This window comes from Erpetoichthys calabaricus, chromosome 2 (genome assembly GCF_900747795.2).
Source record: "Erpetoichthys calabaricus chromosome 2, fErpCal1.3, whole genome shotgun sequence".
NCBI classification, from domain to species: Eukaryota; Metazoa; Chordata; class Cladistia; order Polypteriformes; family Polypteridae; genus Erpetoichthys; species Erpetoichthys calabaricus.
The window spans coordinates 331,202,109-331,228,548 of record NC_041395.2 but is presented as its reverse complement, the minus strand read 5'-3'; the positions used below and the strand labels follow the sequence as shown (position 1 = coordinate 331,228,548).

General features: G+C 41.8%; 1 protein-coding gene across 1 annotated transcript in view; it reads right to left on the bottom strand.

The window, feature by feature from the left end:
• The window catches only part of ptpn5 (protein tyrosine phosphatase non-receptor type 5), a 181,501-nt gene that overhangs the window by 54,502 nt on the left and 100,559 nt on the right, over positions 1 to 26,440 (bottom strand). Inside the window, exons 3-6 of the mRNA XM_028796021.2 lie at positions 13,420 to 13,625; positions 9,027 to 9,146; positions 6,682 to 6,777; positions 5,653 to 5,891 (exon numbers count right to left, since the gene is read on the bottom strand). Of these exons, the coding sequence (XP_028651854.1) occupies positions 5,653 to 5,891; positions 6,682 to 6,777; positions 9,027 to 9,146; positions 13,420 to 13,617 (653 nt within the window). The 5' untranslated portion in view covers positions 13,618 to 13,625. The remainder of the gene's footprint in view (positions 1 to 5,652; positions 5,892 to 6,681; positions 6,778 to 9,026; positions 9,147 to 13,419; positions 13,626 to 26,440) is intronic.

Genomic DNA, 26,440 nt, shown 5'->3' with positions numbered 1-26,440 from the left:
GTGATAAAAAAATAGATTTTATTGCACTAAGTGAAACGTGGCTTAGCTCAGATGGCGCAGCTGTTTTAATCGAATCTGCGCCTCCGGATTACAGTTTTACTCGTGCTGATCGCCAAGGAAAGAGAGGTGGAGGGCTAGCAAACATTTACTCAAGCAGGTTAAAATGTAAAAATATCAGTTTTGGTAAATTCAAGTCTTTTGAGTATCTCGCCATTATTATTCAGGGAGATTCTCACGTTCTAGTATTATCCGTGTATAGACCTCCAAAATTCAACGCGTCTTTCTTTGAGGAATTCTCTGACTTGATGTCAATCTTAATTACGAACTATGACGCACTCTTAATAGTCGGCGACTTTAATTTTCATATAGATAATCAATGTGACCAGAAAGTAAAAGAATTTATGAACCTCCTGGACTCTTTTGATTTGAGACAGCTCGTTAATCAGCCTACACATAAAGCAGGTCATACGTTAGACTTAGTGATTACTAAAGGACTAAAAGTTGATATAAAGCAGGTCATTGATACGGGTCTATCAGACCATTTTCTTCTACTCTTTAATATAGAAATAATGATAGAAAACACTCATGAGAAGCATATTATTAAAAAACGGTTCTTTGACTCATCAGCAGCTTTAAAACTTTCAAACATTCTAACCAATCAATCCGTTTATAGTGCCAACTATAATAGCGAGGAGAATGTAAATAGTAAGGTGGAAAGATTTAATACTAAAGTGAGGGCTGCTGTTGACTTAGTTGCACCTGAAAAGACAGTTAAAAAATCTTCTAGCATTGTTATACCATGGAAGACCCAAAGAGTGTCTGATTTAAAGAGAACATGCCGTAGAGCTGAGCGTAAATGGAGGAAAACTAAACTAACTATTGACTATGAAATATTAAAAGTTAAAATAACAGAATACAATAACACAGTCCGTCTTGAGAGGCGCTGCTATTTCTCTAAGATTATAAATAACAATGCTAGTAATCCCAGAGTCTTATTTTCGACGATTGATCGTCTGTTAAACCCAGGTAACTCAAAGGAATGCATCCTAAGTACTTCCAGTAAAACCTGTGAGGCTATCGCTGTATTTTTCAATCAAAAAATTAATGATATTAGAAATAACATAGTATATCTCCCCAACACTAAGGATCCTCCTAAACCCCAGTACCCCATAATAAACAAATTAAAGTCTTTCACTAGGATAGATTTACCTGATTTACATAAAATAATTTCTCAAATGAAACCCTCCACCTGTGCCCTTGACCCAATACCAACAAATTTTTTCAAAGAAGTATCAGGCGTGCTTAGTGATAATGTTCTTGACATAGTAAATTCGTCATTAGATACGGGGGTCTTCCCAGACTGTCTTAAGACTGCGGTAGTTAAACCCCTACTTAAGAAAAATAATCTCGATCCCTCTGCTCTTGAAAATTATAGACCCATCTCTAACCTGCCTTTCTTAAGTAAAATTCTAGAGAAGGCAGTCATTATGCAGTTAAATGAGCACCTCAATAAACATGCTATTCTTGATAAATTTCAGTCAGGTTTTAGAACAAATCACAGCACAGAAACTGCACTCGTTAAAGTAGTAAATGACTTGTGGGTAAATGCAGACAGAGGCCATTTATCTGTTCTCATCCTCTTAGATCTGAGTGCCGCATTTGACACCATTGATCATAATATTCTTAAGAATCGCCTTTGTCAATGGGTGGGCCTCTCTGGCAGTGTCTTAAATTGGTTTGAATCCTACCTGGCAGGGAGAAAATTCTTTGTTAGTTGTGGTAATTATAACTCAAAGACACATGATATTCTATATGGTGTTCCACAAGGCTCTATCCTGGGTCCACTGCTCTTCTCAATCTACATGCTTCCATTAGGTCAGATTATCTCAGGGCACAACGTGAGCTACCACAGCTATGCTGATGACACACAGCTGTATTTATCAATAGCACCTGATGACCCCAAATCTCTTGATTCGCTAACACAATGTCTAACTTGTATCTCAGAATGGATGAATAGTAACTTTCTCAAATTAAATAAAGAAAAAACCGAAATCTTAGTGATTGGCAATAATGGATACAATGAGGCTATTAGAAATAAACTGGATGCATTAGGATTAAAAGTCAAATCGGAGGTAAAAAGCTTAGGGGTAACCGTTGATTGTAATCTGAATTTTAAATCGCATATTAATCAGATCACTAGGACAGCATTTTTTCACCTAAGAAACATTGCAAAAGTTAGACCTCTTATATCATTGAAAGATGCAGAGAAATTAGTTCATGCGTTTGTTTTCAGTCGGCTAGATTACTGTAACGCACTCCTCTCAGGACTACCCAAAAAAGACATCAATCGTTTGCAACTAGTGCAGAATGCAGCTGCTAGAATCCTTACCAGGAAAAGAAAATCCGAACACATCTCTCCAGTTTTGATGTCACTACACTGGTTACCTGTGTCATTCAGAATTGACTTTAAAATTCTGCTTATGGTTTATAAAGCTTTAAATAATCTCGCCCCGGCTTATATATCGGAATGTCTGACACCTTATATTCCAAATCGTAACCTCAGATCCTCAACTGAGTGTCTCCTTAGAATTCCAAGAGCAAAACTTAAAAGAAGTGGTGAGGCGGGTGACCTTCTGCTGTCATGCACCTAAAATCTGGAATAGCCTGCCAGTAGGAATTCGCCAGGCTAATACAGTGGAGCACTTTAAAAAACTACTGAAAACACATTACTATAACATGGCCTTCTCATAACTTCACTGTAATTTAATCCTGATACTCTGTATATCTAATTCATTATAATAACTATTCATTCAAAATCTGTACTAACCCCTACTCTCTCTTCTGTTTCCTTTTCCGGTGTCCTGTTGGTGGTGGCGTGCGCCACCACCATCTACCCAAAGCACCATGATGTTCCAACAATGATGGATGGATTAAAAGCCAGAAGTCTGTATGACCATCAGCATCAAGTGACTCCGTGAAAAACCCGAACTACCAAGAGGACTATTTCATTTATGTTAGGTAGAATGCCCAGAGGGGACTGGGTGGTCTCGTGGCCTGGAACCCCTACAGATTTTATTTTTTTCTCCAGCCTTCTGGAGTTTTTTTTTTGTTTTTTTCTGTCCACCCTGGCCATCGGACCTTACTCCTTTCTATGTTAATTAATGTTGTCTTATTTTAATTTCTTATTTTGTCTTTTATTTTTCTTCTCTTCATTATGTAAAGCACTTTGAGCTACTTTTTGTATGAAAATGTTGTTGTTGTTGTTGTTGTTAAGGAATGGAGGGAGGAATGAGGATGAACTTGGGAGAGGGCCTGGTGGACCTGTGAAAAGGGATTGTTATTTCGGCTGGTCTAAAAGTATGGTTCAGCCAAACCCTCACTAGCACGAATGTCAAGGGATTAACACTTAAACTTATGTACATTATAAGGACTTTTTACATGGTGTGCTATCACGTTTTATATAACTATTATTTGTGTATTAGTGGTTTATTTGTCGAGGGAAGAGATGGGTACTGCAATGTGGGGTTGAGTAAGCATCAAATTATTTTGTATGTATATGTTGTGGCCTGCAGGGGGCACACCAGCTCCCCAAACCCGACACAGACAGATGCAGACACAAGTTTAGCACAACACACAGGCTTTATTACATGGGAAACGCTTCCCAAATGCTTCCAAAATCGTTACCCATCAGCAGCAATGCACAGTACAGTACAGCACCAAGCAGTACATAGTGCTTTATTATGTGGGAAACGCTTCCCAAATGCTCCCCAAATCATTTCCCACCAGCACCAAGCAGTAAACAGTGCTTTATTATGTGGGAAATGCTTCCTAAATGCTTCCCAAATTGTTTCCCATCAGCACCAATGCACAGTACATTACAGCACTGAGCAGTACACAGTGCTATTACGTGGAAACCACTTCCCAAATCGTTTCTCACCAGCACCAATGCACAGTACAGTACAACACCAAGAAATACAGTACACAGTAACAGCAAACACTTTGTCTTCTTGCTCTTCCTCTGCCTTTGTCTCTGCCGCCACTCTTCCTGGCAAGCGTCATCCTATCCCTCCCGACTCTGGCTCCTGCAGCAATGGCAGCTGGCTCCTTTAATCCTCCCAGGTGGCCCATTAACTTGGACTGGAAGCACTTCTGCGTGAGGCAGAAGCCTGACAAAATAGGGCTCCCCCTCTGGTGGCACCCACAGAAACCAACAGAGCTTTGTTGAACTCCAACTCCCTTGAAGCCCTATGGGATATGGGAATCGGAGGCACTGCTGCAACCCGGGGGGCTGCCATCTAGCGATCTGGAGGAGATAGATAACACTGTATGCCTGCTGTCTCCCCCAGTCCTTCTAGTCCACAAGCGTCCTGGCTGGGTAAGGACCACAATGTGTATAATTCTTTTTTTTCTACAATAACAGCAAAATGTCCATGATTACATTTGTCTCTGTTGCTGTGCGTGGTGTGGCTGGTAGGAGAGCAGGGTTGGTCATCTCGCACTCTGTTTCATTTATTGTTTTATGTTTTGGCTGCCACTCTAGAGATCATCAGCGGGTATTATAATTGTGCCATCTTGGGTGGTAGAAGGGTCTCGAGGAGTGTTACAACTTTTGGGTCACATCATAGCCAGACAGGCACAAGACAACAGGTCCCCTTAGTGACCTCTCGTGTCCCTACATCCTTCATCCCTGTCCAAACTTGAAAGGGTGGGTGTACACTTGTAGACATGCCAAGTGCCTGAGGATTATTGTAAGTGCACTGGGAGATGGTTAAGGAGGAAAATGTCATGGTCAGGTGAGGAAGGGGTCTGAAGACCTCAAGATCAAAATGAAAACCGAGTAACATGAATAGAAAGAAAGAAAGAAAGAAAGAAAGAAAGAAAGAAAGAAAGAAAGAAAGAAAGAAAGAAAGAAAGAAAAATCTAACCACCAGCGCCTACTTGAAATAAATAATGCAGTGAACAATCACCGCCTTATTTTTACCATCATTCACTGTGACCTAAAAGAAATGTGCCAAGTGCTGTCACATGACCAAACACAAAGACATTGTGTAATAAAGAAAATAAAATGGATACTGTCACGCACGCACACATGGGGAGTCGCAGAACGACCCGGGTAGTAGCGCGAAACCTGAAAGCCATACGGGACAGACAGGCAACTAACCTTTTTCTCTTTGTTTTCCTAGAAAGAAGGAAACGTCGACACCCTGAACCGTCTCCCGTTCCTCCACTTCCGCATCTTCCTTCCCTCTGATGACGTCAGAATCCCAGAATACACCACAACTCACTACCCAGCATTCCTCTGTTTATTTCCGGTCCCCTCTATAAATGTTCCCCCTTCACGCCATATTGTTGTTCAGCAGTGGAAATTGATTGTACTCTGGACTATATAATTTTGATTTTGCAACTTCTTTACAGTATACGGGGCCGGAAACCCCAAACCTTTATGTGCAGTTTTGTCTTTTTTTTTACAATACTAAAAGTCAACCTTGTAAATTTACTTCAAAACATGACATAAAACATTGAATTAGAATCCATTCATGCAAAAAACCCAAAAAAGGCAAAAACAAAAACAGTAAAATTTATTAACACCACAACAGAATGTGAATTTATCCCAAGTTCTGAACTCCCTAATGGCTCGATCAGAATCCTCACCTTTCCTGCAGCCCCACAGGCTTGACTGTTAGTGTCGCTGGATCAGACTCGGGCTTTATGTCCATGAAGCAGTCGAACACGGGGGTCTCCGGCACAGGATCCAAGTCGAAGAAGTCCTCCTGTTTGGCATCAGTCCATTCAGAGTAAGTGAATGACGGCTGGCGGCTCATCGACTGGCGTCTGTCATCGGGGAAAGTAAAAGGTGGGCTGGGGGCAAAGACTTTGAGGCAATGCAGGATCTGAAAAGAAAGAAAGAAAAAGAAAAAGAAGATTCCATCAATTAGGATAGAGAAGGGGAAATGGGATTGACATGTGTGACGGACGGCCATGGCCATAACCTGGCCGGGACGCCAACGTAATGAAAGGAGAGAGCTTCGATGAGGCAATACCTCCCCTGGGATGCTACAGGGCAGCCCTCCTGGGTGGCTGTGGCACCACAGACTACCGCATGGCATGCTGGGAGATGGAGTTTGGTGCAACCCTGTTGGGTTCTGTGGGGGCTGCCGGGGGAGCCCTATAGAGAACTTCCACCACTCTTGGTGCACTTGTGCACTTAATGACCGACTTATTTTTCTTATTGGCCATTATTTGTTTAATGTCTTGATTTTGTGAAACATTAAGACATTAAACTACATGCATTTCCATAAAAACTGAAAACCCAAGGTGTTCTAAAACATTTGAGCAGTAGTGTATCAAGTGCCAACTACCATGCCATATTTAAAATCAGCTTGTTGTGCCCATTCCACTGATCAGTTGAACATGAACTGATGTTGGAAACGCTGTGATTTTAATCGCTTGATATATGACGTGTTACATGAAGGTGTGTGTGGGGGGGTTTATCTCATAAACTGGCAACTCCACGCACAGCGTCTTTTACTCCTCTTTACAAAGTGGGGTGCGGTGAATCCTAATGAGACATTTCAGGAGAGCAGAACAAAACGGGACCTTCAGGTATCCATTCAGGAGCCCCCCCCAAACTGCAGTAGCCACCTGTTAATTGACCCAAAGGAGAGTACGGAGCACACCTACCCCAATTCCTAAAATGACAATTCCCAGAAATACTGTCGCCATCAAAGGGCACAAGCTCTCCAGCTTCCAAAGTTCCTTCTGCAACGTGGGAGACCTCTGTTGAAAAAGCAAAAAAGAAAGTTAATAGAGAACTCTGGGGTGCCATTCACCATTAAAGGCACTATAAAATGTAAAAGTCGTGTTATGCCTGGGTGATTTTGTAAAATCAGAAATGAGACAGACGAGCGAAGACCATTCAGTCCATCAGGCCCATTTGTTTAGCTAATAGCTGAGCTTTCCCCAACATCTCATCCTGGCTCTTCTTAAAGGTCATCAAGGTCTCAGCTTCGACTGGCACCTTGCCGTCTTTATTTTATACACAGCAACACATCGCTTAACGAATCCTCTCGCTAACAAGTTTCCGTACAACGAAGCTACAAAAAACGGTATTTTAAATAATAATTATGATTTTTTTTTTTTTACTTTATCATGTCAGAATCACAAAAGAGAAAAGCAATTTCACTCCAAATGAAGTTAAAGATTATTAAGGGCAGAGGGAAAAAAGTGCAGTTGGGATTGGCACAATCAAATCAATCAAAGCAAACAAATTAAAAAGTATATAAAATTGCACTGATATCACCACATCAAAATTATCCATCCATCCATTATCCAACCTGCTATATCCTAACTACAGGGTCACGGGGGTCTGCTGGTGCCAATCCCAGCCAACACGGCAGGAAACAAACCCTGGACAGGGCGCCAGCCCACCACGCACAATTTAGAATCACCAATGCACCTAACCTGTAATGTCTTTGAACTGTGGGAGAAAACCGGAGCAAACCCAGGTAGACACGGGGAGAACATGCAAACTCCATGCAGGGAGGACCCGGGAAGCGAACCCAGGTCTCCTAACTGCGAGGCAGCAGCACTACCACTGTGCCACCGTGCTGCCACATCAAAATTATACAGTACCATAATAGAAGAAATGAAAGACAAACAAATCCAAACAATCAACACTCGATCAGTTTTTTTTTTTAATTAATGTTGTTTGCGTCATTTGGGATAAATTTTACTTTTTGTTCATTATATTCATGTATTATTTTCCTAGTATAAGGACACATCTCTATTGTGTCCATTTTAGTTTATACCTCTGAAAATGAAGTTTCTCATAACAAAGTAGCTTCTTGGGATGTGTTTGCTTCACTAAGCGAGGTATTCCTGTAGTCCGGGATCTCCAACTCCGGCCCTTGAGCTCTGCTGTGGCTGCTGGTTTCCATATCAGCTGCGCTTCAGAACAGGCCATCCACCTGATGCTAAGCAGTATTTGCATGGGAGACCAACCAGGGAACGCTTGAGTTGGTGTTGGTAGGGCCAGCAGGGGGCGCTTACCCTGTGGTCTCGATGTGGATCCCAATGCCACCAGTGCAGTGACGGGGATATTGTAATATAAAAATGGCGCCATCCTTCAGATGAGACATAAAACTCTAGTCCTGACTCTCTGTGGTCATTAAAGATCTCTGGGCGTCCCTCGTAATTATTAAGGGGTATCCTGATGTCCTGGCCAAATTGCCCTCCACGGCCTGGTTATTCTGGCCCCCTAATCATCCCCTGTCTCTGATTGGCTATCTCTCTCATCACTTCACCACCTAACGGCTCATGTGTGGTGAGCATACTGGCATAAAAATGGCTGCTGTCCGATCATGAAGGTGGGTGCTACACATTGGTGGTGGGTGAAGCGGTTCCCCACTCACTATGTAAATTGCTTTGAGGTGTGAGAAAACCGTTATATAAATGAAAAGAATTATTATTATTATTATTATTTTTTTAATTAGTGACCAGTTTTTGCTGCCAATTAACTCCTTTTTCCTTATTTTAATTAACATACTATTTATTTAATGTGTACAAAATATTTTGTCCTACATAAAATTAGGATGACTTTCGGTGGGATTGAATATTTTTGCATGGCACTGTAAAATAAATGGAACAGAAGTTAATTAGTAGCAAAAATGGGTTACCGATTAAAGAAAGGGTTAGAATGAAAACCTGCGGCCACCATAGAGCTCCATAACCCGGAGTTGGAGACCTCCGCTGTAGACCATTTTCATAGTTAACCATTATTACAAATAGATATAATAATAATATAAAGCAATAAATGTCTTACAGTGCAAGCACTGACAAGTTTAGTCATTCTCTAGGATGGGGGGTCGGGGGGGGGGTCGGGGGGGTCACACAGTTGATTTAAAGGCTGTGGCCGAACAAGCCCACTTTGTTCATTGCAGTCCCTTCACCTCTATCCTCAGCTCCTATTAAAGGCTGCAGTTAAGCACAGCAGCAACAGCTCCAGCAGCCGCGTGGTTTGCACCCACCTCATCTTGCGCAGAATTGTGTTCCTCTACTGGTGATAAGAGGTACTGCAAGAGATCCAGAACTTTATGTGCCGCTGAAAATGCTCCATAACCATTGCATATGTACAGCGCCCAGACGCCCTGTGTGAATAAACAAAATATGTCAGGTTAAGACACAGTAGGTTAAAGAAAGGTCCTTCAGCTTCTCCAGAGGTGTATTCACAAAACACACAACGGTCAATTCATTTAGCACCATTCTGTAGCAGACGCCAATCCACAGCTCGACCTGCTCAGGCAGGTTAAACTTCTGCTGGCCACACAATCTGTCAGAGGTCAGAGGGTCACGTCACCTGCCTGCACTCCAACTGGAAAAGCAAAAAAACATGGAACCAATTGTATCATAAGTGTTGTAAGTCACCTTAGATAAAGGTGTCAGCCAAATAAATAAATATAAATGTAAGGTCACAGGTGGGCATCCCAATGTTTTAAAGCCCAGTACCAAAGGCACACTTGTAGTCAAAGATCTGAAGTGTGCCATTGTGATCTGTGAGGTTTATTCCATACACATAATTTTCTTAAAAATGGGTAATTGAGGCCATAAATAAATACTGGTGAAACTACACAAACCATCTGACAGAAACAAAAAGAATGACGACGCAGGGAGGCTATTTAAAAGTGCCGATGTGCTCCCAGTTTGATGATGATCGGCATGGAGCTGGACAGTTTGACATCCGTGGCAGAGCGACGGGCACTGAGCAGGCTCCTGTCAATAATGGAGAATCCACTGCATCCAATAAACAGTATCATCTCCAGACAGAGGAGCAGCTTCAGCCACAGACTGCTGTCAATGTCCTGCTCCACTGACTAACTGAGGAGATCGTTCCTCCCCCACACTATGCGACTCTTCAATTCCGTTCAATAAACGTTAAAGTTATTGTCTATCTGTATACCTGCATTGTTATCGGCATTGTTATCACTTTTTAATTTCATAATGTTCTTTATCAGTATACTGCTACTGGAGTATGTGAATTTCCCCTTGGGATTAATAAAGTATCTATCTATCTATCTATCTATCTATCTATCTATCTATCTATCTATCTATCTATCTATCTATCTATCTATCTATCTATCTATCTATCTATCTATCTATCTATCTATCTATCTATCTATCTATCTATCTATCTATCTATCTATCTATCTATCTATCTATCTATCTATCTATCTATCTATCTATCTATCAATATATGGCCAGGGGCCACTGTATGGTGTTCAGGGTGTTCCTGGGAATGAATCGCATGTTGCCCAAAAAACATGAAAAAATATAAAACTTGGGCAACTGCACCGAACAGTTGGAAGACATTGCTTTTGCCCGGACCTAAGAAACATGCCACCCGCACTCCCGAAGAGGCCAGAGCTGACTGCAGAAACCCTGACCGTATCACGCTTTCACCAGTAGCTCTTCTTTAAATATTGTATCATTGGGGGTGTATTAAAAAGAAGCTAGGTATATTTTTTCTTTAGCTTGGAATCACTGCCGTACCACTAGGGAAAGATATATAATATTTTATTTTTTAATTTATGTATTTTATAGATAACTTTGAGAAAATCAAGTGTAATTTTGGAAAACCATTCAAATCAGTTAATATCAATTGTAAACGTGGCAAACAATTTAGATCAGCTAACATCATATTATAATGTGACCTTGAAAGATACTCTGGACACAGTGGCTCCCCTTAAAACAAAATTGATCAAAGCAGATAGAAACTCTACCTGGTTTAATGAAAACACTCAATAAACTGAATGAAATGAAAACTGGAGCACAGATGGAGAGCAACAAAGCTGCAGGTCTTTTAAATTGCATGGACAGGGAGTGTTGAAAAATATAAAAAGCTCTCTTTAAAGCTCGCTCAGACTACTATTCTAAAATAAGAGATAGCATTAATAAAAATTTTTGGGAGCTATTTAGAACGGTGGCTAAATTTTAATCCTATAACAGAGCAGAAAGTCTTGAGTTTAATTTTTAAAATGAATCCTACCACTTGTTCTTACCACTTGATCCAGTGCCAACAAAACTAGTAAAAAAACACAATGGATATTCTTGCAGCGCCAATTCTTAACATTATTAATAGTCCATTATTTCATGGCACAGTACCTGATGCACTAAAAGTGTCATCAATAAACCATTACTTAAAAAGTCAGATCTAGACCCACACATTCTTAATAACTATAGACCCATTTCAAATTTACCCTTTCCCTCTAACATACTAGAAAATGTAGTCGCCAATCAGGTTCAGTCACATCTTACACATCACAATTTATTGAGAAATTCCAGTCTGGTTTCCGCACTGGTCATAGAACAGAAACGACACTAATGTGTGTTGTAAATGACATTCTGATATCCTCTGATGAAGGAAACTCCACTGTAATTATGTTGTTAGACTTAAGCGCATTGTTTGATACCATTGACCATTCTATTTTACTGCACAGGCTAGAAAATGATGCTGGGCTTACAGTCTCTGTCCTTGCCTGGTTTAGTTCTTATTTATCAAATTGATTCCTGTACGTACAGAAATGTGCTGACAGGACTCCATCATAATACACAGAAATTAAATATGGTGTCCTGCAGCACTCAGTACTGGGACCTTTACTGTTTCCACTTTACATGTTTCCACTGGGATCTCTCATTAGAAAACATCATGTTAATTTTCACTTGTACACAGATGACACCCAGTTATACCTTAGACCAAATGAAATTTCTCCGATGTTGTCTTTAATTAGTTGTGTTAGTGAGTTAAAGGAGTGGACGGATGAGAACTACTTGTCTTTAAATACTGATAAAATAGAGATGTTAATTACTGGAGGGAATGACGCTGATCACAACAATAATTTGTCATCATTTAACTGGAATCACCATTAATTTTACTGAATCTGCCTGCAATCTATTAGATATCTTTTTTTCTAGCATGTCATTTAGAGCGCACATTGCAAAATTGTCTAAATGTGGGGAAATTGAGGTGTTTTCTAAGTAAGCAGGATTCTGAGAAATTAATTCATGCATCTATTTCTAGTAGGATTGACTACTGCAATGCGGTGTTCACTGGATGTTCAAACTGTTCTTTATACAGCCTCCAGTTAATCCAAAATGCTGCTGCAAGAATTATTACAAGAACAAGAAAATACGAACACATAACTCCAGTTCTTAAATCCTTACACTGGCTCCCGGTTAAAGTTTAGGGCAGATTTCAAAATCCTCCTTTTAACATATAAAGCCTTAAATGGCCGAGGTCAGGCTTACTTGTCTGAACTTATCATGATGTACAAACCAGAGCACACATTAAGATCTCAAGATGCCAGTCTGCTTATGATTCTAAGGATTAATAAAATAACAGTGGGAGGTCGAGCTTTTAGTTACAGGGCCCCTAAACTGTGGAATGGTCTGCCTGCTACTATAAGAGATACCCCATCGGTCTCAACTTTCAAATCCCAGCTGAAGACTCACGATTTCAGTTTAGCACACCCTGACTAGAGCTGCGGATTAACTGTACAGACTGCATCTCTGTTGTTAGTCATTAGCACTAAAACAAAAGTAACATGATAGTTAGAATTTGATACTATCCCTCACCTATTCTGTTTCTCTTCTCGGTACTCAAATGTGGCACTTGGTGCCATGGCCCACCTGCCAAGTTGTTTTGTCTACCTAAGGTAAAGTCATCCCTGATGGAGGATCGCAGGAATCGTCAGGTAGAGGGGTCCTTTCATCGGATTGGCTGGCCCAGCGCTGTTTCAGCTGTTGAATGGCCAAATGGGGGAGGCAACTTGATGGCTGAGGTCTCCAGGACTCTGAACAAATCCAAATCGTATTATGGGATATCATCGACTGTTGGATTCTGCTCTGTATTTGTAATATTTCTATTGCACTAATATATTGTATTGAGGATTGCTTGTGTCCTGTTCTGTGTATTGTGTTGTATTTACCCCCCTTTTTTGACACCCACTACACAATAAAAGCAGGGATGAAGTTCTTAGATGGGATGCCAATTCAAGCTCAGTTGTTCCTCATTCTTGGTGCAGCCCATTTGAGCCCAGGGTTTGGGCAGCATTGCTAACCACTGAGCCGCCAGAATCCCACAATCTGCTGTGTTCCCAGGTGGTGGTGCTGCTTAGTCACACCTTGGATTTAGGATTATATTTTTAAATGTTACCAGACAGGTTAGTCTTCCCTAATAATGCCCTTTGTGATCGCTCTAAAAATTGAAATATTAAAATGATTCAAAACACAGATGAGTTAAAAGGGGGCTCCCACTGTTTAGATTAAGCTAAGAGAATTTCAAGTGATGCCTCATTAAAGCGGTCAACTGAAACACTCCCCGTGATGCCTGTGATGCCCGTGATGCGCCCATGCTGGCCGTCTTACCAGAATTTGGGAAATGAGGCAAAAGCAGATGCTGCAGCCCACTGTCAACACGATCTGCCTCAGTTTGTCCCACAGATGGGTCTGCGAGGTGGGGGGCAATGGTGGTGGCGGCGGCGGCCTCGTGTCCTGCTCCTCCTGTGCCGTTGTCTGAGTGGGCAACTCTGTCATGGTGCACACCTGTGTCACTGCTGCATGCATAGAAGGCTCTGGAAAATGGAAGAAAGCAGCCAGCATTAGCCAGAAATATAAAATGTAATTAATACAGAGAGCAGCATCAGCAGTTGTGAAATTAGTGGGCACGGGAGGTCAGGAGAAGGAGGGGGTGCAGGTGTGGGGGGCATCCAGGCACCTCAATAACCCAGATGATTTTAAAAAAGGCAGATCTTCTAGATTTTTCCATGGAGTCTGGATGCGGTATTAGCAAATAATAGATGGGATGGCAAAAAAGTTTTCAAAAAGTTTGAATCACCCAATGGCGTCACTAGGGGGGTGCAGGTGATACAGATCACACCAGGAGGGGGTGACACCCAAATCACCGTGCAGTGTCTCAGACTGAATGGCCCCTGATACAATTGCAGGCTGCAGCTATTATGGTTCTGTCAGGCTTATGTTAATTTCTAATACGGTGTCCTCCATAACAGTTTGGGACAAAGACACATTTTTCTGTGATTTCCCCCTCTGATCCACAGTTTAAAAATTACAAATAAAACAATTCTGACATCGTGATTAAAGTGCACATTGCAGACATTTTGGTCCCAGCATGTAGAAATGACAAAACACGCCTGCTCCATCACAACCTGCTAACTGCCACTCCGATGGTCCCAGCTAAGCTGCTACGCTTCACAAGATAGAATTAGTTACAAATTTCAAAACCCGTAGCTTTCTTTTTCTTTAACATTTTATTGAATTTATTAAAAGCAAACAACATTCCATAGAAGCAAGTCAAATCTTACAAAACTAAGTTCAAATCGGGCGGCACGGTGGCGCAGTGGTAGCGCTGCTGCCTCGCAGTTAGGAGACCCGGGTTCGATTCCCGGGTCCTCCCAGCGTGGAGTTTGCATGTTCTCCCCGTGTCTGCGTGGGTTTCCTCCGGGCGCTCCGGTTTCCTCCCACAGTCCAAAGACATGCAGGTTAGGTGGATTGGCGATTCTAAATTGGCCTTTGTGTGTGCTGGGTGTGTTTGTGTGTGTCCTGCAGTGGGTTGGCACCCTGCCCAGGATTGGTTCCTGCCTTGTGCCCTGTGTTGTCTGGGACTGGCTCCAGCAGACCCCCGTGACCCTGTGTTCGGATTCAGCGGGTTGGACAATGGATGGATAAGTTCAAATCAAATCAACCCCCATGAGAAAGAGCACTGGGCCAACAAAACAAAACATTTAATAGTAGGTAAAACAAGTAAAATAAATAAATAAAAATAAATAAATAATAAAAAAGAATTTAAATAAATACATAAATACCTAAGGTAAAAGAATCCACTTCCCCAATTTAAATGTTTATTCTAAAATGTTATTGATTAGATCCTGCCAGGTTTTAAAAAAGTTTTTCACAGATCTGTAGTTTTCTAAATTACAAACAGCAGCCAAATTCAAACCTTACTTGGACAATTTCAGAAGTCCTCTTACACAACACAACTCGACTAAGCTTCTAGGGGTTCAAACCGCAGGTTCAAACAGCAACAAGAACGGCGGATCAATGAATAAACTTACGATGACGGCCAGTTGGGCACATGGAATATCAGTTATTGGTACTTAGCTTCAGTACATGATTATAAACGACTCGTATGAACGCTTCATGACCAATGAATGTTCAGTTTTATTGTTGTACTTCAAGCGTTTCTCCGTAGAAATACGCCGCAGCTCGAGGACTCTGCAAAGCCTCAGTGGACGTGTCTGTCTACAGCCGATAAGCAAGTTACAGTTACGCTTTTGTCACAAAGCCAGGATAACGTGAGTATCCTGGTTAAGGCAGAAACCTGCTTTCTTAAACCCCCCCCAGCCCTGGAGATCTTCATTGGGGAAAAAGCTCTGACACCATTAACATGGGAAACCGCCCCCCATTACCGCATCAATCATACCCCTGCTGTCAGTCCTCCGCGCTGTACTCCGCCCTCCTTCAATCGGACCCAACAGTCGCTCCAAAAGGGGATTCAACCTGGCTGGGACACTACAATAATAAAAACAGCAATAATAATAATAATAATAATCCATCCATTCATTATCTAACCTAACTACAGGGTCACAAGGGTCTGCTGGAGTCAATTCCAGCCAACACAGGGCGCAAGGCAGGAAACAAACCCCGGGCAGGGTGCCAGCCCACTGCAGGGCACACACACACACACACCAAGCACACACTAGGGACAATTTAGGATCGCCAATGCCCCTAACCGGCATGTCTTTGGACTGTGGGAGGAAACCCACGCAGACACGGGGAGAACATGCAGACTCCACGCAGGGAGGACCCGGGAAGAAAACCTGGGTCTCCTAACTGCGAGGCAGCAGCGCTACCCACTGCGCCATCGTGCCGCCCTCCATACATTATCCAACCTGCTATATCCTAACTACATGGTCACGGGGGTCTGCTGGAGCCAGTCCCAGCCAACACAGGGCACAAGGCAGGAAACCAACCCTGGGCAGGGTGCCAGCCCACCGCAGGGCACACACAAACACTAAGCACACACTAGGGACAATTTAGAATCGCCCAATGCACCTAATAATAATAATACATTTTATATATATAAGAGACGTTCACAAATTTTCCACAATTTTTTAAACGCTTACAGTATTTATTAAGAATTTCAAAAACAAATGACATCACTTTTCTACATAGTCACCTTCCTTTGCGATGCAATTTTCCCAGCGTCATACCGACTTTTTAATGCCCAATTACTTCTCCTCCCGACTTCACCGTTTTCAACGAAACTATAAAGGTGCGGAAACGTTTTGAACATCCCTCATATATATAAAATGTATTATTATTATTATTATTGTTGATGTTGTTGTTGTTACTGTAGCGTCCCAGCCAGGTTGAATCCCCTTTTGGAGCGACTGTTGGGTCCGATTGAAGGAGGGAGGAGTACAGTGTGGTGGACTGACAGCGGGGGTATGATTGATGTGGTAAGGGGGGGGTACCCAGGACGGGAGGAGGGTCGAGAGGTTCGTTGGAGAAGGGGCTAGAAGGCTGTGGTGTGGGTTTACGAAGTCGGCGTTTTCTTCTTTTTCTGTTTTTGTTTTTCTTTAACGGCGTCTCTTAGGACCACAAATATGAGAGAAATATAGGAGATTGTAAATAGTTTAAAGTCAAAGACATTCATTTTTTTTTTTTGCTGTTACAACCCTGTATTTTTTTTTTCTTCTTTATTGTTCAGGTAAACTTTTGTGAGCTTTACTGTACTTTTTCGAACCTGACGTGGAGGTCGCTACATTATTATTATTATTATTATTATTATAGTGTTATTATTACTATTAATAAACTGTGTCATCATTGCCACCATGAATCCAAAAACAAGCATGCAACCTTTGTCTCCCAAGCAGTGTGATGAAGGTTACTTTTAGTTATATTACTCATTACTTACCAAATAAGAAACTAAATATGTTTAATATGTATTTATTATAAAACATGCATTACCTTTTTTTGTTTTGTGTGAAAAACTGCACATGTGACTGGCCAGCATGTGCTATCCACCTTAATAAAAGGATAAGGGTTTGTGTGTTTGTCTGCTTGCTGTGTCTCACTCATTCCAACAGCTGGTGCATCCCAAACATTTGTAGCAATGACATGCATTGCATTTGTCATTCCAACAGATGGCACAATTGCAGTAAAGCTTTTTATAACTACAAATGTTTGGGATGCTCCATCAGTTGGAATGAAAAATACAGTGCATTTTATTACTACAAGCTTTACAAAGTAGTATGGGTCCCAGTCACCAAACCCTGCCCACCCGGGTGCACTCCAGACTCCAGGCACCTTCCTCCTGTCATCACCACCGCCCACTTGGCATGTTCCTCGGGTCGGGTGGTGCTAAGGTGAAAGAGTGAGCTCTGAGGAGAGGAGGTCTTAAAGGCAGGAGCCCTGGCACACCAGCTGGGACACTGTGGCTACTGCACCACCAGGGATTTTTAACTCCGGGGGACATTAATTAGGGACACACAAGACCGTCTTCGTGGCCTTGCAATGTTGAGCCTTAACAGAGCCGTGTCTAGGCTGTAACAAATGATTTTGCTCCAAGAAAGTCAAGGCATGTCTGAGTTTAAAAAGACTTTTATTTGCAATGTTAAGTCCCTCTATTTACTTAGTGACGTGTTTCTAATATTATTTATTTGTTGTACTTCCGTTTCCTATATAAAGTTTGTAGAGTCTATTAAATAAGTTATTTACATGCAAAGTGGTTGTATTTTGTTATTTTATTGTTCTATATAAGTTTTGTATGTTTTGGAACATGCACAATTTACATCCATCCATTATATTATTATACTAGCCATGTGCGCATAACTACGTTGCATGTGTTAAAGTTGTCTGTGAAGGGCTCCCTGTTTAAACGTGGCTGCCAGTCGTGAACTGGGCCCTTCATCGCACAGCATTATGATTTTTTATTAGGGAAACAAAATTACAAAACAAAACCCTTGGACATTGATTCGATAGGAACGGCCTACTCGGAATCACTGTCCGAATATTAATTATGTGGTGGTGGAGGAGCATTTCTGCTTCTCTCCGTTCACAGTCCGTCACGTTTTCATGACGCTGTCGTTTCCTCTCACGATCTCTTCTCAACTTTTCTCCAATCTCGCAGGTTGCTTTGTGGCAATCCAATTGAACTCCAAACGCCGACTGATGGAAAATCACAGGAGTGTGTCCGACTTATATACTCTGACTGCCAACTCCAAGAAGCGGGTGAACATTCGATTTGGACGAAGTGCTGCCAACGACGGTCAATAGAAACAGAAAAAACCACAATCTCGACAACGAAGCAGGTGTCGACGCCAGATCTAAACACAAAGCACAATGTCGACGCCATGTCTAAACACAAAGAGTGGTATCGACAGTGTTTGTAAAGAAAAGTAACAGCCAAGGCAGTGTCAGGGGAACATGAATTCATGGACAAACAAAGATCAAGATCCAAATGAAGATTATATATAAAGATTAGTTAATTTAAAGCACAACAATTTGTTTAGTTTGAATGTCTGTGTTTTGAGGTGTGACTGGAGTACTACAGTCTTCAGTACTATAAGCCTGGAGGAGATTCTTAATGCAATGCCTATGTTTTAGCTGTCTCTCTACTGCCATCTAGTGCTGCTTCTTCTAATTCATTCGCAGACAAACAAAGATCAAGATCCAAATGAAGATTATATATAGAGATTATTATTATTATTATTATTCTATTGACATTTATTTATTTGTATGGTCAATAATTTTATCTTTGTCTGTGTTGTTAATTGCTGTTATTGCATTACAGACTTCCAGCTTGTGGATTTGTTGGGCTAAGATCTTATTGGCCTTTCTTCCATGTTCATAATAATGATGTCGTAATTTAAAGTTGAGCTGTTCTGTTTTTTTAGTAGTCAAAGAGGTTAAACCGATTGTGTCGAACACCAGTCCTGGAGGGCCGCAGTGGCTGCAGGTTTTCATTCTAACCATCTTCTTAATTAGTGATCTGTTTCTGCTGCTAATTCATTTCTTTTGCCTTTGTCTTAACTGACTTGACTCAGGCCCCTTAGTTGTTTCTTTTTACTTAATTAACAGCCAAACAATAACGAGCCACCACATAATTAATGGGAGAAAAGGGCCAATGGTTAGGGTACCTGGGTCTCGTTCCCTGACTTTAACTATAATGGTCTCTATTTCTTCTCAGTCAGTTAATACCTTTGAGCCCTTAGCACAGGCAGACCCAACAACGCATAAAATGCAATGTTCACAAATCTGTGGCAGGTGGAAAATCTGTTCAGTCCATTATGGGAAATAACTGAACAGAGGACAGTAAATGTTTCTACTAATTCTAATCCCAATAAAAGCTCGATCATGTCTGAATCACCAACTTGGAGTTTTTGACAGGAATTACGAATATCCATAATGGACGCTTATTAAGACGAATCGACTTTTCTCCTTAAATTAAACGGTGCTTTGTCGCTAAATGCTTGATACATTCGATGTAACGTAGCAGGCTGACAATTTGTAATGGAGGTGGCAGAGAGTTATTACGCCAAGTTAAGAGTGCTGTGTTCTCACTTCTGCCTGACTAATTGCAAGCCGCTGGCTCAGTCCGTTGCCTTCACTGCCAGCATCAAGCTTGGTGACTTGTGGCTGCAAAAGCTTCTTCTAAGTATACTAGAAAAAGTAGTCGCCAATCAGCTTCAGTCACACCTTACGCATTACAATTTATTTGAGAAATTCTAGTCTGGTTTACGCACTGGTGTGGAAGACGAATGTTCTCTTCGTTTCCTTGTACTAATCCTTGTCTAAGGAGTTAAGCAGAAGTAAGCTTTAAAAACTCGCTTTGCTGAGCAAACAGAAAAATATTTGTCAAAAGGACTCAAGGTCTAAACATTCCACACTGAGTCTGCCTTATCACGGTTTCCCTTAGTTTACATCTGAATGCCATAACAAAGGGGCCAAGAAAATCAAGTTGCAAAATGGGCGTTAAAGAGGCTCAAGGATTGTGTAAAATAAAAGTGTCAACTGTTGTATTTCATAATGATATTAAATTATGCATTCTAGGGGTATAAAACCTTTGCCCCACCCAACAAACAGTTGTTCAGAAGAGCCCTGATGCTGTCATTTAATATTGATTGCCTACTTTTCTGAAACCTGCTCACTGTGACGATGACAAAATAAAGCTGCTATATGACCACACCTGCAGTCTTGTCTAAGTACAATACAATACAATACAGTTTATTTTTGTATAGCCCAAAATCACACAAGAAGTGCCGCAATGGGCTTTAACAGGCCCTGCCTCTTGACAGCCCCCCAGCCTTAACTCTCTAAGAAGACAAGGAAAAACTCCCAAAAAAACCTTGTAGGGAAAAAATGGAAGAAACCTCGGGAAAGGCAAGTGATCGTCCACACTGGTCATAGTACAGAAACGGCACTAATGTGGGTTGTAAACGACATTCTGAAGGAACCTCCACTGTAATTATGTTGTTAGACTTAAGTGCAGCATTTGACACCATTGACCATTCTATTTTAGTGCACAGGCTAGAAAATGATGTTGGGCTTACAGGCACCATGCTCGCTTGGTTTAGTTCTTATTTATCAAATCGATTCCAATATGTACAGAAATGTGCTGACAGGAATCCATCATTACACACAGAAGTTCAATATGGTGTCCCGCAGGGCTCAGTACTGGGACCTTTACTGTTTTCACTTTACATGCTTCCACTGGGATCTCTCATTAGGAAACATAATGTTAATTTTCACTCGTATGCAGATGACACCCAGTTATACCTTTCATTTAAATCAAATGAAGTTTCTCCAATGTTGTCTTTAATTAGTTGTGTTAGTGAATTAAAGGAGTGGATGAATGAGAACTACTTGTCTTTAAACACCAATAAAACAGAGATGTTAATTGTTGGAGGGAATGACGCTGATCACAGCAATATTTTGTCATCATTTAACTCAGTTGGAATCCCCATTAATTTTACTGAATCAGCCCGCAATCTAGGAGTTATCTTTGACTCTAGCATGTCATTTAAAGCACACATTACAAAGTTATCCAAATCATGTTTCTTCCATCTTAAAAATGTTGGGAAGTTAAGGCGTTTTCTAAATAAACAGGATTCTGAGAAATTAATTCATGCATTTATTTCTAGTAGGATTGACTACTGCAATGCGGTGTTCACTGGATGTTCAAACTGTTCTTTATACAGCCTCCAGTTAATCCAAAATGCTGCTGCAAGAATTATTACAAGAACAAAAAAATACAAACACATAACTCCAGTTCTTAAATCTTTACACTGGCTTACGGTTAAGTTTAGGGCAGATTTCAAAATCCTCCTTTTAACATATAAAGCATTAAATGGCCAAGGTCAGGCTTACTTGTCTGAACTTATCATGATGTACAAACCAGAGCGAACATTAAGATCTCAAGATGCCGGTCTGCTTATGATTCCAAGGATTAATAAAATAACAGTGGGAGGTCGAGATTTTCGTTACAGGGCCCCTAAACTGTGGAGTGGTCTGCCTGCTACTATAAGAGATGCCCCTTCGGTCTCAGCTTTCAAATCCCGGCTGAAGACTCACAACTTCAGTTTAGCACACCCTGACTAGAGCTGCTGATTAACTGTACAGACTGCATCTCTGTTGTTAGTCATTAGCACTAAAACATAAGTAACATGATAGTTAGAATTGGATACTAACCCTCACCTATTGTGTTTCTCTTCTCGGTACTCAAATGTGGCACTTGGTGCCACGGCCCACCTGCCAAGTTGTTTTGTCTGCCTAAGATAAAGTCATCCCTGATGGAGGATCGCAGGAATCGTGGGTTAGAGGGGTCCTTTCATCGGATTGGCTGGCCCAGCACTGGCCAAATGGGTTAGGCAGCTTGATGGCTGAGGTCTCCAGGACTCTAAACAAATACAAATTATATTACGTGATATCATCTACTGTTAAATTCTGGTCCGTACTTGTAAAATTTTTATTTTTATACTGAATTGAGGATTTGTTCTGTTCTGTGTACTGTATTGTATTGACCCCCTTCTTTTTGATGCCCACTGTATGCCCAACCTACCTGGAAAGAGGTCTCTCCTTGAACTGCCTTTCCTGAGGTTTCTTCCATTTTTTCCCTACAAGGGTTTTTTTTGGGAGTTTTTCCTTGTCTTCTTAGAGTGTCAAGCCTGGTGGGCTATCAAGATGCACGGCCTGTTAAAGCCCATTGCGGCACTTCTTGTGTGATTTTGGGCTATACAAAAATAAATTGTATCGTATTGTATTCTAAGTGTTGGTTCTCTTGAAACTCATTGGCTCAACTGGGAGAGTTAGTCTTTAATGTATACGGCCTGCCACAAATCATCATCTGCACGCTGGGATTGATGCTGGTAGGAAACCCTCAGATGCAGGGCTCACCATGGCTTTAAGGCAGATAAAGAAGGACACGCCGTTGGCATGCCAGCGTGGAATGAAAGACGAGGCAAGTGGGCTTTATACACTATTTGACCAAAAGCCTGTGGACACCCCTCCAGATGACTGCGTCTAAGTGTTTCATTGCTAACTAAACAAGACATAGCCATGCAACCTCCATTGACTAACATTGGCTCTTACTGAAGAGCTCAGTGACTTTAACTCTTTGAGGGCTGAATATTTTTTCCAAAACCTGCAGTTTTCCAAAAAGCACCCAAAGCAAGTTTCTCACATAAATCAACCTAAAATATCAGTTGCTGGGTGCTGTGACCACCAGTTCACAGTCTCTTGTGGCTGGAGATGCTCACAGGCGGTATGACAGTTAGCAGGAATGCGTGGCAGGCTGGCTGCCAGGCTGTCTAAGTGTGGCAGGAACAGGGATGGCAGCAGCAGTCGCCATCACAGTGCAACGCAATCTGGTTTGTACCTTGTGTCATTATGAGTGGCGGTCTTCATCTACACTAACGTGTTCGACACCACGATTAGCTGGAGGTCGATCAGCTGATGATGGTACCTCACTTTCGATTTTGATCTCAATCTCCAGATCACTTGCATCAGAATCGGAATCTGACAGTTCAGAGTCCAATTCAGTAATAATATACAAAATGTTGTCCATGGAGTAGTTTGCTTTGTGCATTCGCCTTCGATCTCTCACCAGATGTCGATGCCATTTTTGTCACTGTTTGCTCTCCACTACTCCCGCAAGTGCATGGAAATCTCGGTCAAACCAACGAAGCTAACCTTCCTTCTAGCAAAGAGAGTCGAACTAAAATGTAATGGAGGGTTTTTGTCATTGTTTGCAGTTGTTAACTGCTCTCAACCCCTCCTGCTGACAAAAATCGACATCCACCCTGAAAGAGTTAAATGTGGTGGGTCTGTCATGTGATGCCACCTTTGCCACAAGTCAGTATGTGAAATTTCTGCTCTGGTCCACTGTAACTGCTGTTATTGTGAAGAAGAAGCGTCAAAGAGAAACAATAGCTCAGCCACAAAGTTGTGGACCATGCAAACTCATAGATTTGAGTGCTGGAGCGTGTAACAAATGACCTATCATCTGTGGCATCACTCACAAAAGAAGTCCAAACTGCCTCTGGAGGCACCATAAGCACAAGAACTGTGCGTCAGGAGCTTCACAAAGTGGGTTTGCAAAGCCGAGCTGTTGCACACAAGCCTAAGATCGCTATGTGCAAAGCCAAGAGTGGCGTAAAGCAAGTCGCCATTGGGCTCTAGATAAGTGAAAACGAGGAGAGATGGCTCACACTTCACTAGCTGGCACTTCTGATGGACCAGTCAGGGTTTGGAGGATGCCAGGAAATGCTACCTTCTGGACTGCATTGTGCCTACTGTTTAGTTTGGAAGAGGACAAGGAGGAGGGATAATAGCAGGGTTTGAGTTCGGCCCCTTGGTTCCAGTGAAGGGTCCTGTTAATGGGACAGCAGACAAACACACTTCAGACAATTGCGAGCTTCCAACTTTGTGAGCACAGTTTGTGAACAGCCATCTTTGTGCAGCTGACGGCTGCCTTCTTTGATCAGCTGTCTTTGTGCAGCCAGTGGTGGACGTCTTCAGACGACTGTCTTCAATTGGCTGTTTTCGAGCAGCATTCTTTATGTAGCCGGCGGTGGCCATCATCAATCAGCTGTCTTTATTCAGCCAGCATCAGCCATCTTCAGGTGGTTGTCTTTGATTGGTCGAATTCGAACAGCCACCTTTGTGCAGCAGGTGATAGCCGTCTTCAATCAGCTGTCTTTATGCAGCCAGTAGTGGCCGTCTTTGGGTGACTGTCTTCGATTGGCTGGCTTTGAGCAGCTATCTTTTTGCTGCCAGCGAGAGCTGTCTTCGATCAGCTGTTTTTGTTTAGCGAGCATCGGCCATCTTCAGGTGGTTGTCTTTGATTGGTTGAATTCGAACAGCCACCTTTGTGCAGCAGGTGGTAGCCGTCTTCAATCAGCTGTCTTTGTGCAGCCAGTAGTGGCCGTCTTCAGGCGACTGTCTTCAATTGGCTGGCTTTGAGCAGCCAGCATCGGCCATCTTCAGGTGGCTGTCTTTGATTGGCCGATTTCGAACAGCCGTTTTTGTGCAGCCGGCAGCTGCCTTCTTTGATCAGCTGTCTTTGTTCAGCCAGTAGTGGCCGTCTTCAGGCGACTGTCTTCAATTGGCTGGCTTTGAGCAGCCAGCATCGGCCATCTTCAGGTGGCTGTCTTTGATTGGCCGATTTCGAACAGCCGTTTTTGTGCAGCCGGCAGCTGCCTTCTTTGATCAGCTGTCTTTGTTCAGCCAGCGTTGGCCATCTTCGGTGCAGCTGTCCTCAATTGGCTGTCTTCGAGCAACCATCTTTGCGCAGGCCAACACCATTTTAATGCCCATGAGCTATGGAATGGAATGTCCAACAAGCTCATAAAAGTGTGATGATCAGGTGTCCATAATCTTTTGGATATATAGTGTACATAAACTGTATGGGCTAGACCAGTGTTTCCCAACCTCGGTCCTGTGGCCTCCTGTGGGTACAGGTTTTTGTTCCCATCAGCTTCTGTTTTTAATTGGACTCCTGGGCTAATTAAGTGATGTGTTATTTTCCAAGTTCTGTGTTTTGGGAACAGTATAGAAATTAAAAAACTATGTTTGGTTAAAAAAAAAAACATATATATCTCTATTATAAAAAAAAAATCTTGGGTAGGGAGACTAGGGAGACGAGATGTGTTCTTCTCGGAAGACAATTTGAAGTCCCGCGAGAAAGTGTTACAACAAAGGGTTTGAAAACTTGAGTCACTGCGAGATTTCATTTTTTTTTTTACTTTAAGTAAATTTACAGAAATTTCTGAAATCCTGCTTTCGCTCTGTCATTCGTCGTCATTCATGTGCGACTGGAAAAAATAAATTGCAATGATTTTAGCATAAGGTTGCAGGATAAGAAAATGGGGTCTGAATGCACTGCATGCTGGTTTCACTTCACTTCCCTTTAAAAAAGCTGTCTGGGATGATTGGTGGCTCTCAGCTACTCCCGCATGGGTGACTGTGTGTCAGGATGAGCGCCTCCCTTGTGTCTCAGGCTGCTGGGAAAGGCTTAAGATGTCATTGAGCCTGTACTGTGTCAACCCTGCCCGTGTTTTTGACTAAGATTTGTCAGTCCTTGTGACCTTTTTTTATCTCCTGTTTATAAATTAAATTCGTATTTCCATTTTCTTCCAAGTCACCATTATCTTTTTTCTTTCTCCAGCTCAGTGTTTCCCAACCTCGGTCCGTGGGGGGCCCACCGTGGCTGCAGGTTTTTGTTCCAACCAGCTTCCTAACCAGTGACAACACCTGATAGCACAGATCTCTTTTAATTAGCTGGTATTGTTTTTCTTTTATTCTACATTCAGAAAAGCACAGCAGCATGATTTTTGCATTTATAAAACATTTAGAAATATTTCTGCTTTTGCTATCGATTTAAATGTTTAACCCTCCCCTTTGTTGTATCTTATTAATGCCGATTAAAAATGAGCAGAGCAGACACGCTGGCAAACAACACCGAATAATCAAAGACTTCAACTACTTTATCATCAGACCCACTAATTAGTAAATAATGGATTAATTAAACAATTAAAACACCTGGAATGAATGAAAATCAAGATGAAAATATTGTTAAAAAGAAAAAAATATATTATTCCCATATATGGGAATTGTTACATATGCATTACTTTCACTTTTACTTTAAAACTTTTGTAAAAACAATACATGTCCTGGCCCCAAGCATGGTTACATCTCTTTCTGGCAGGACGTACACTGCATCCAGAAAGTATTCACAGTGCAACACTTTTTCCACATTTTGTTATGTTACAGCCTTATTCCAAAATGGATTTTGAATCCAAGTGCAGATCCCTAGCCTTAGAGCCACCACTCCGCCCCATATGTAGAGACTACCAAATTCAAGAATGCA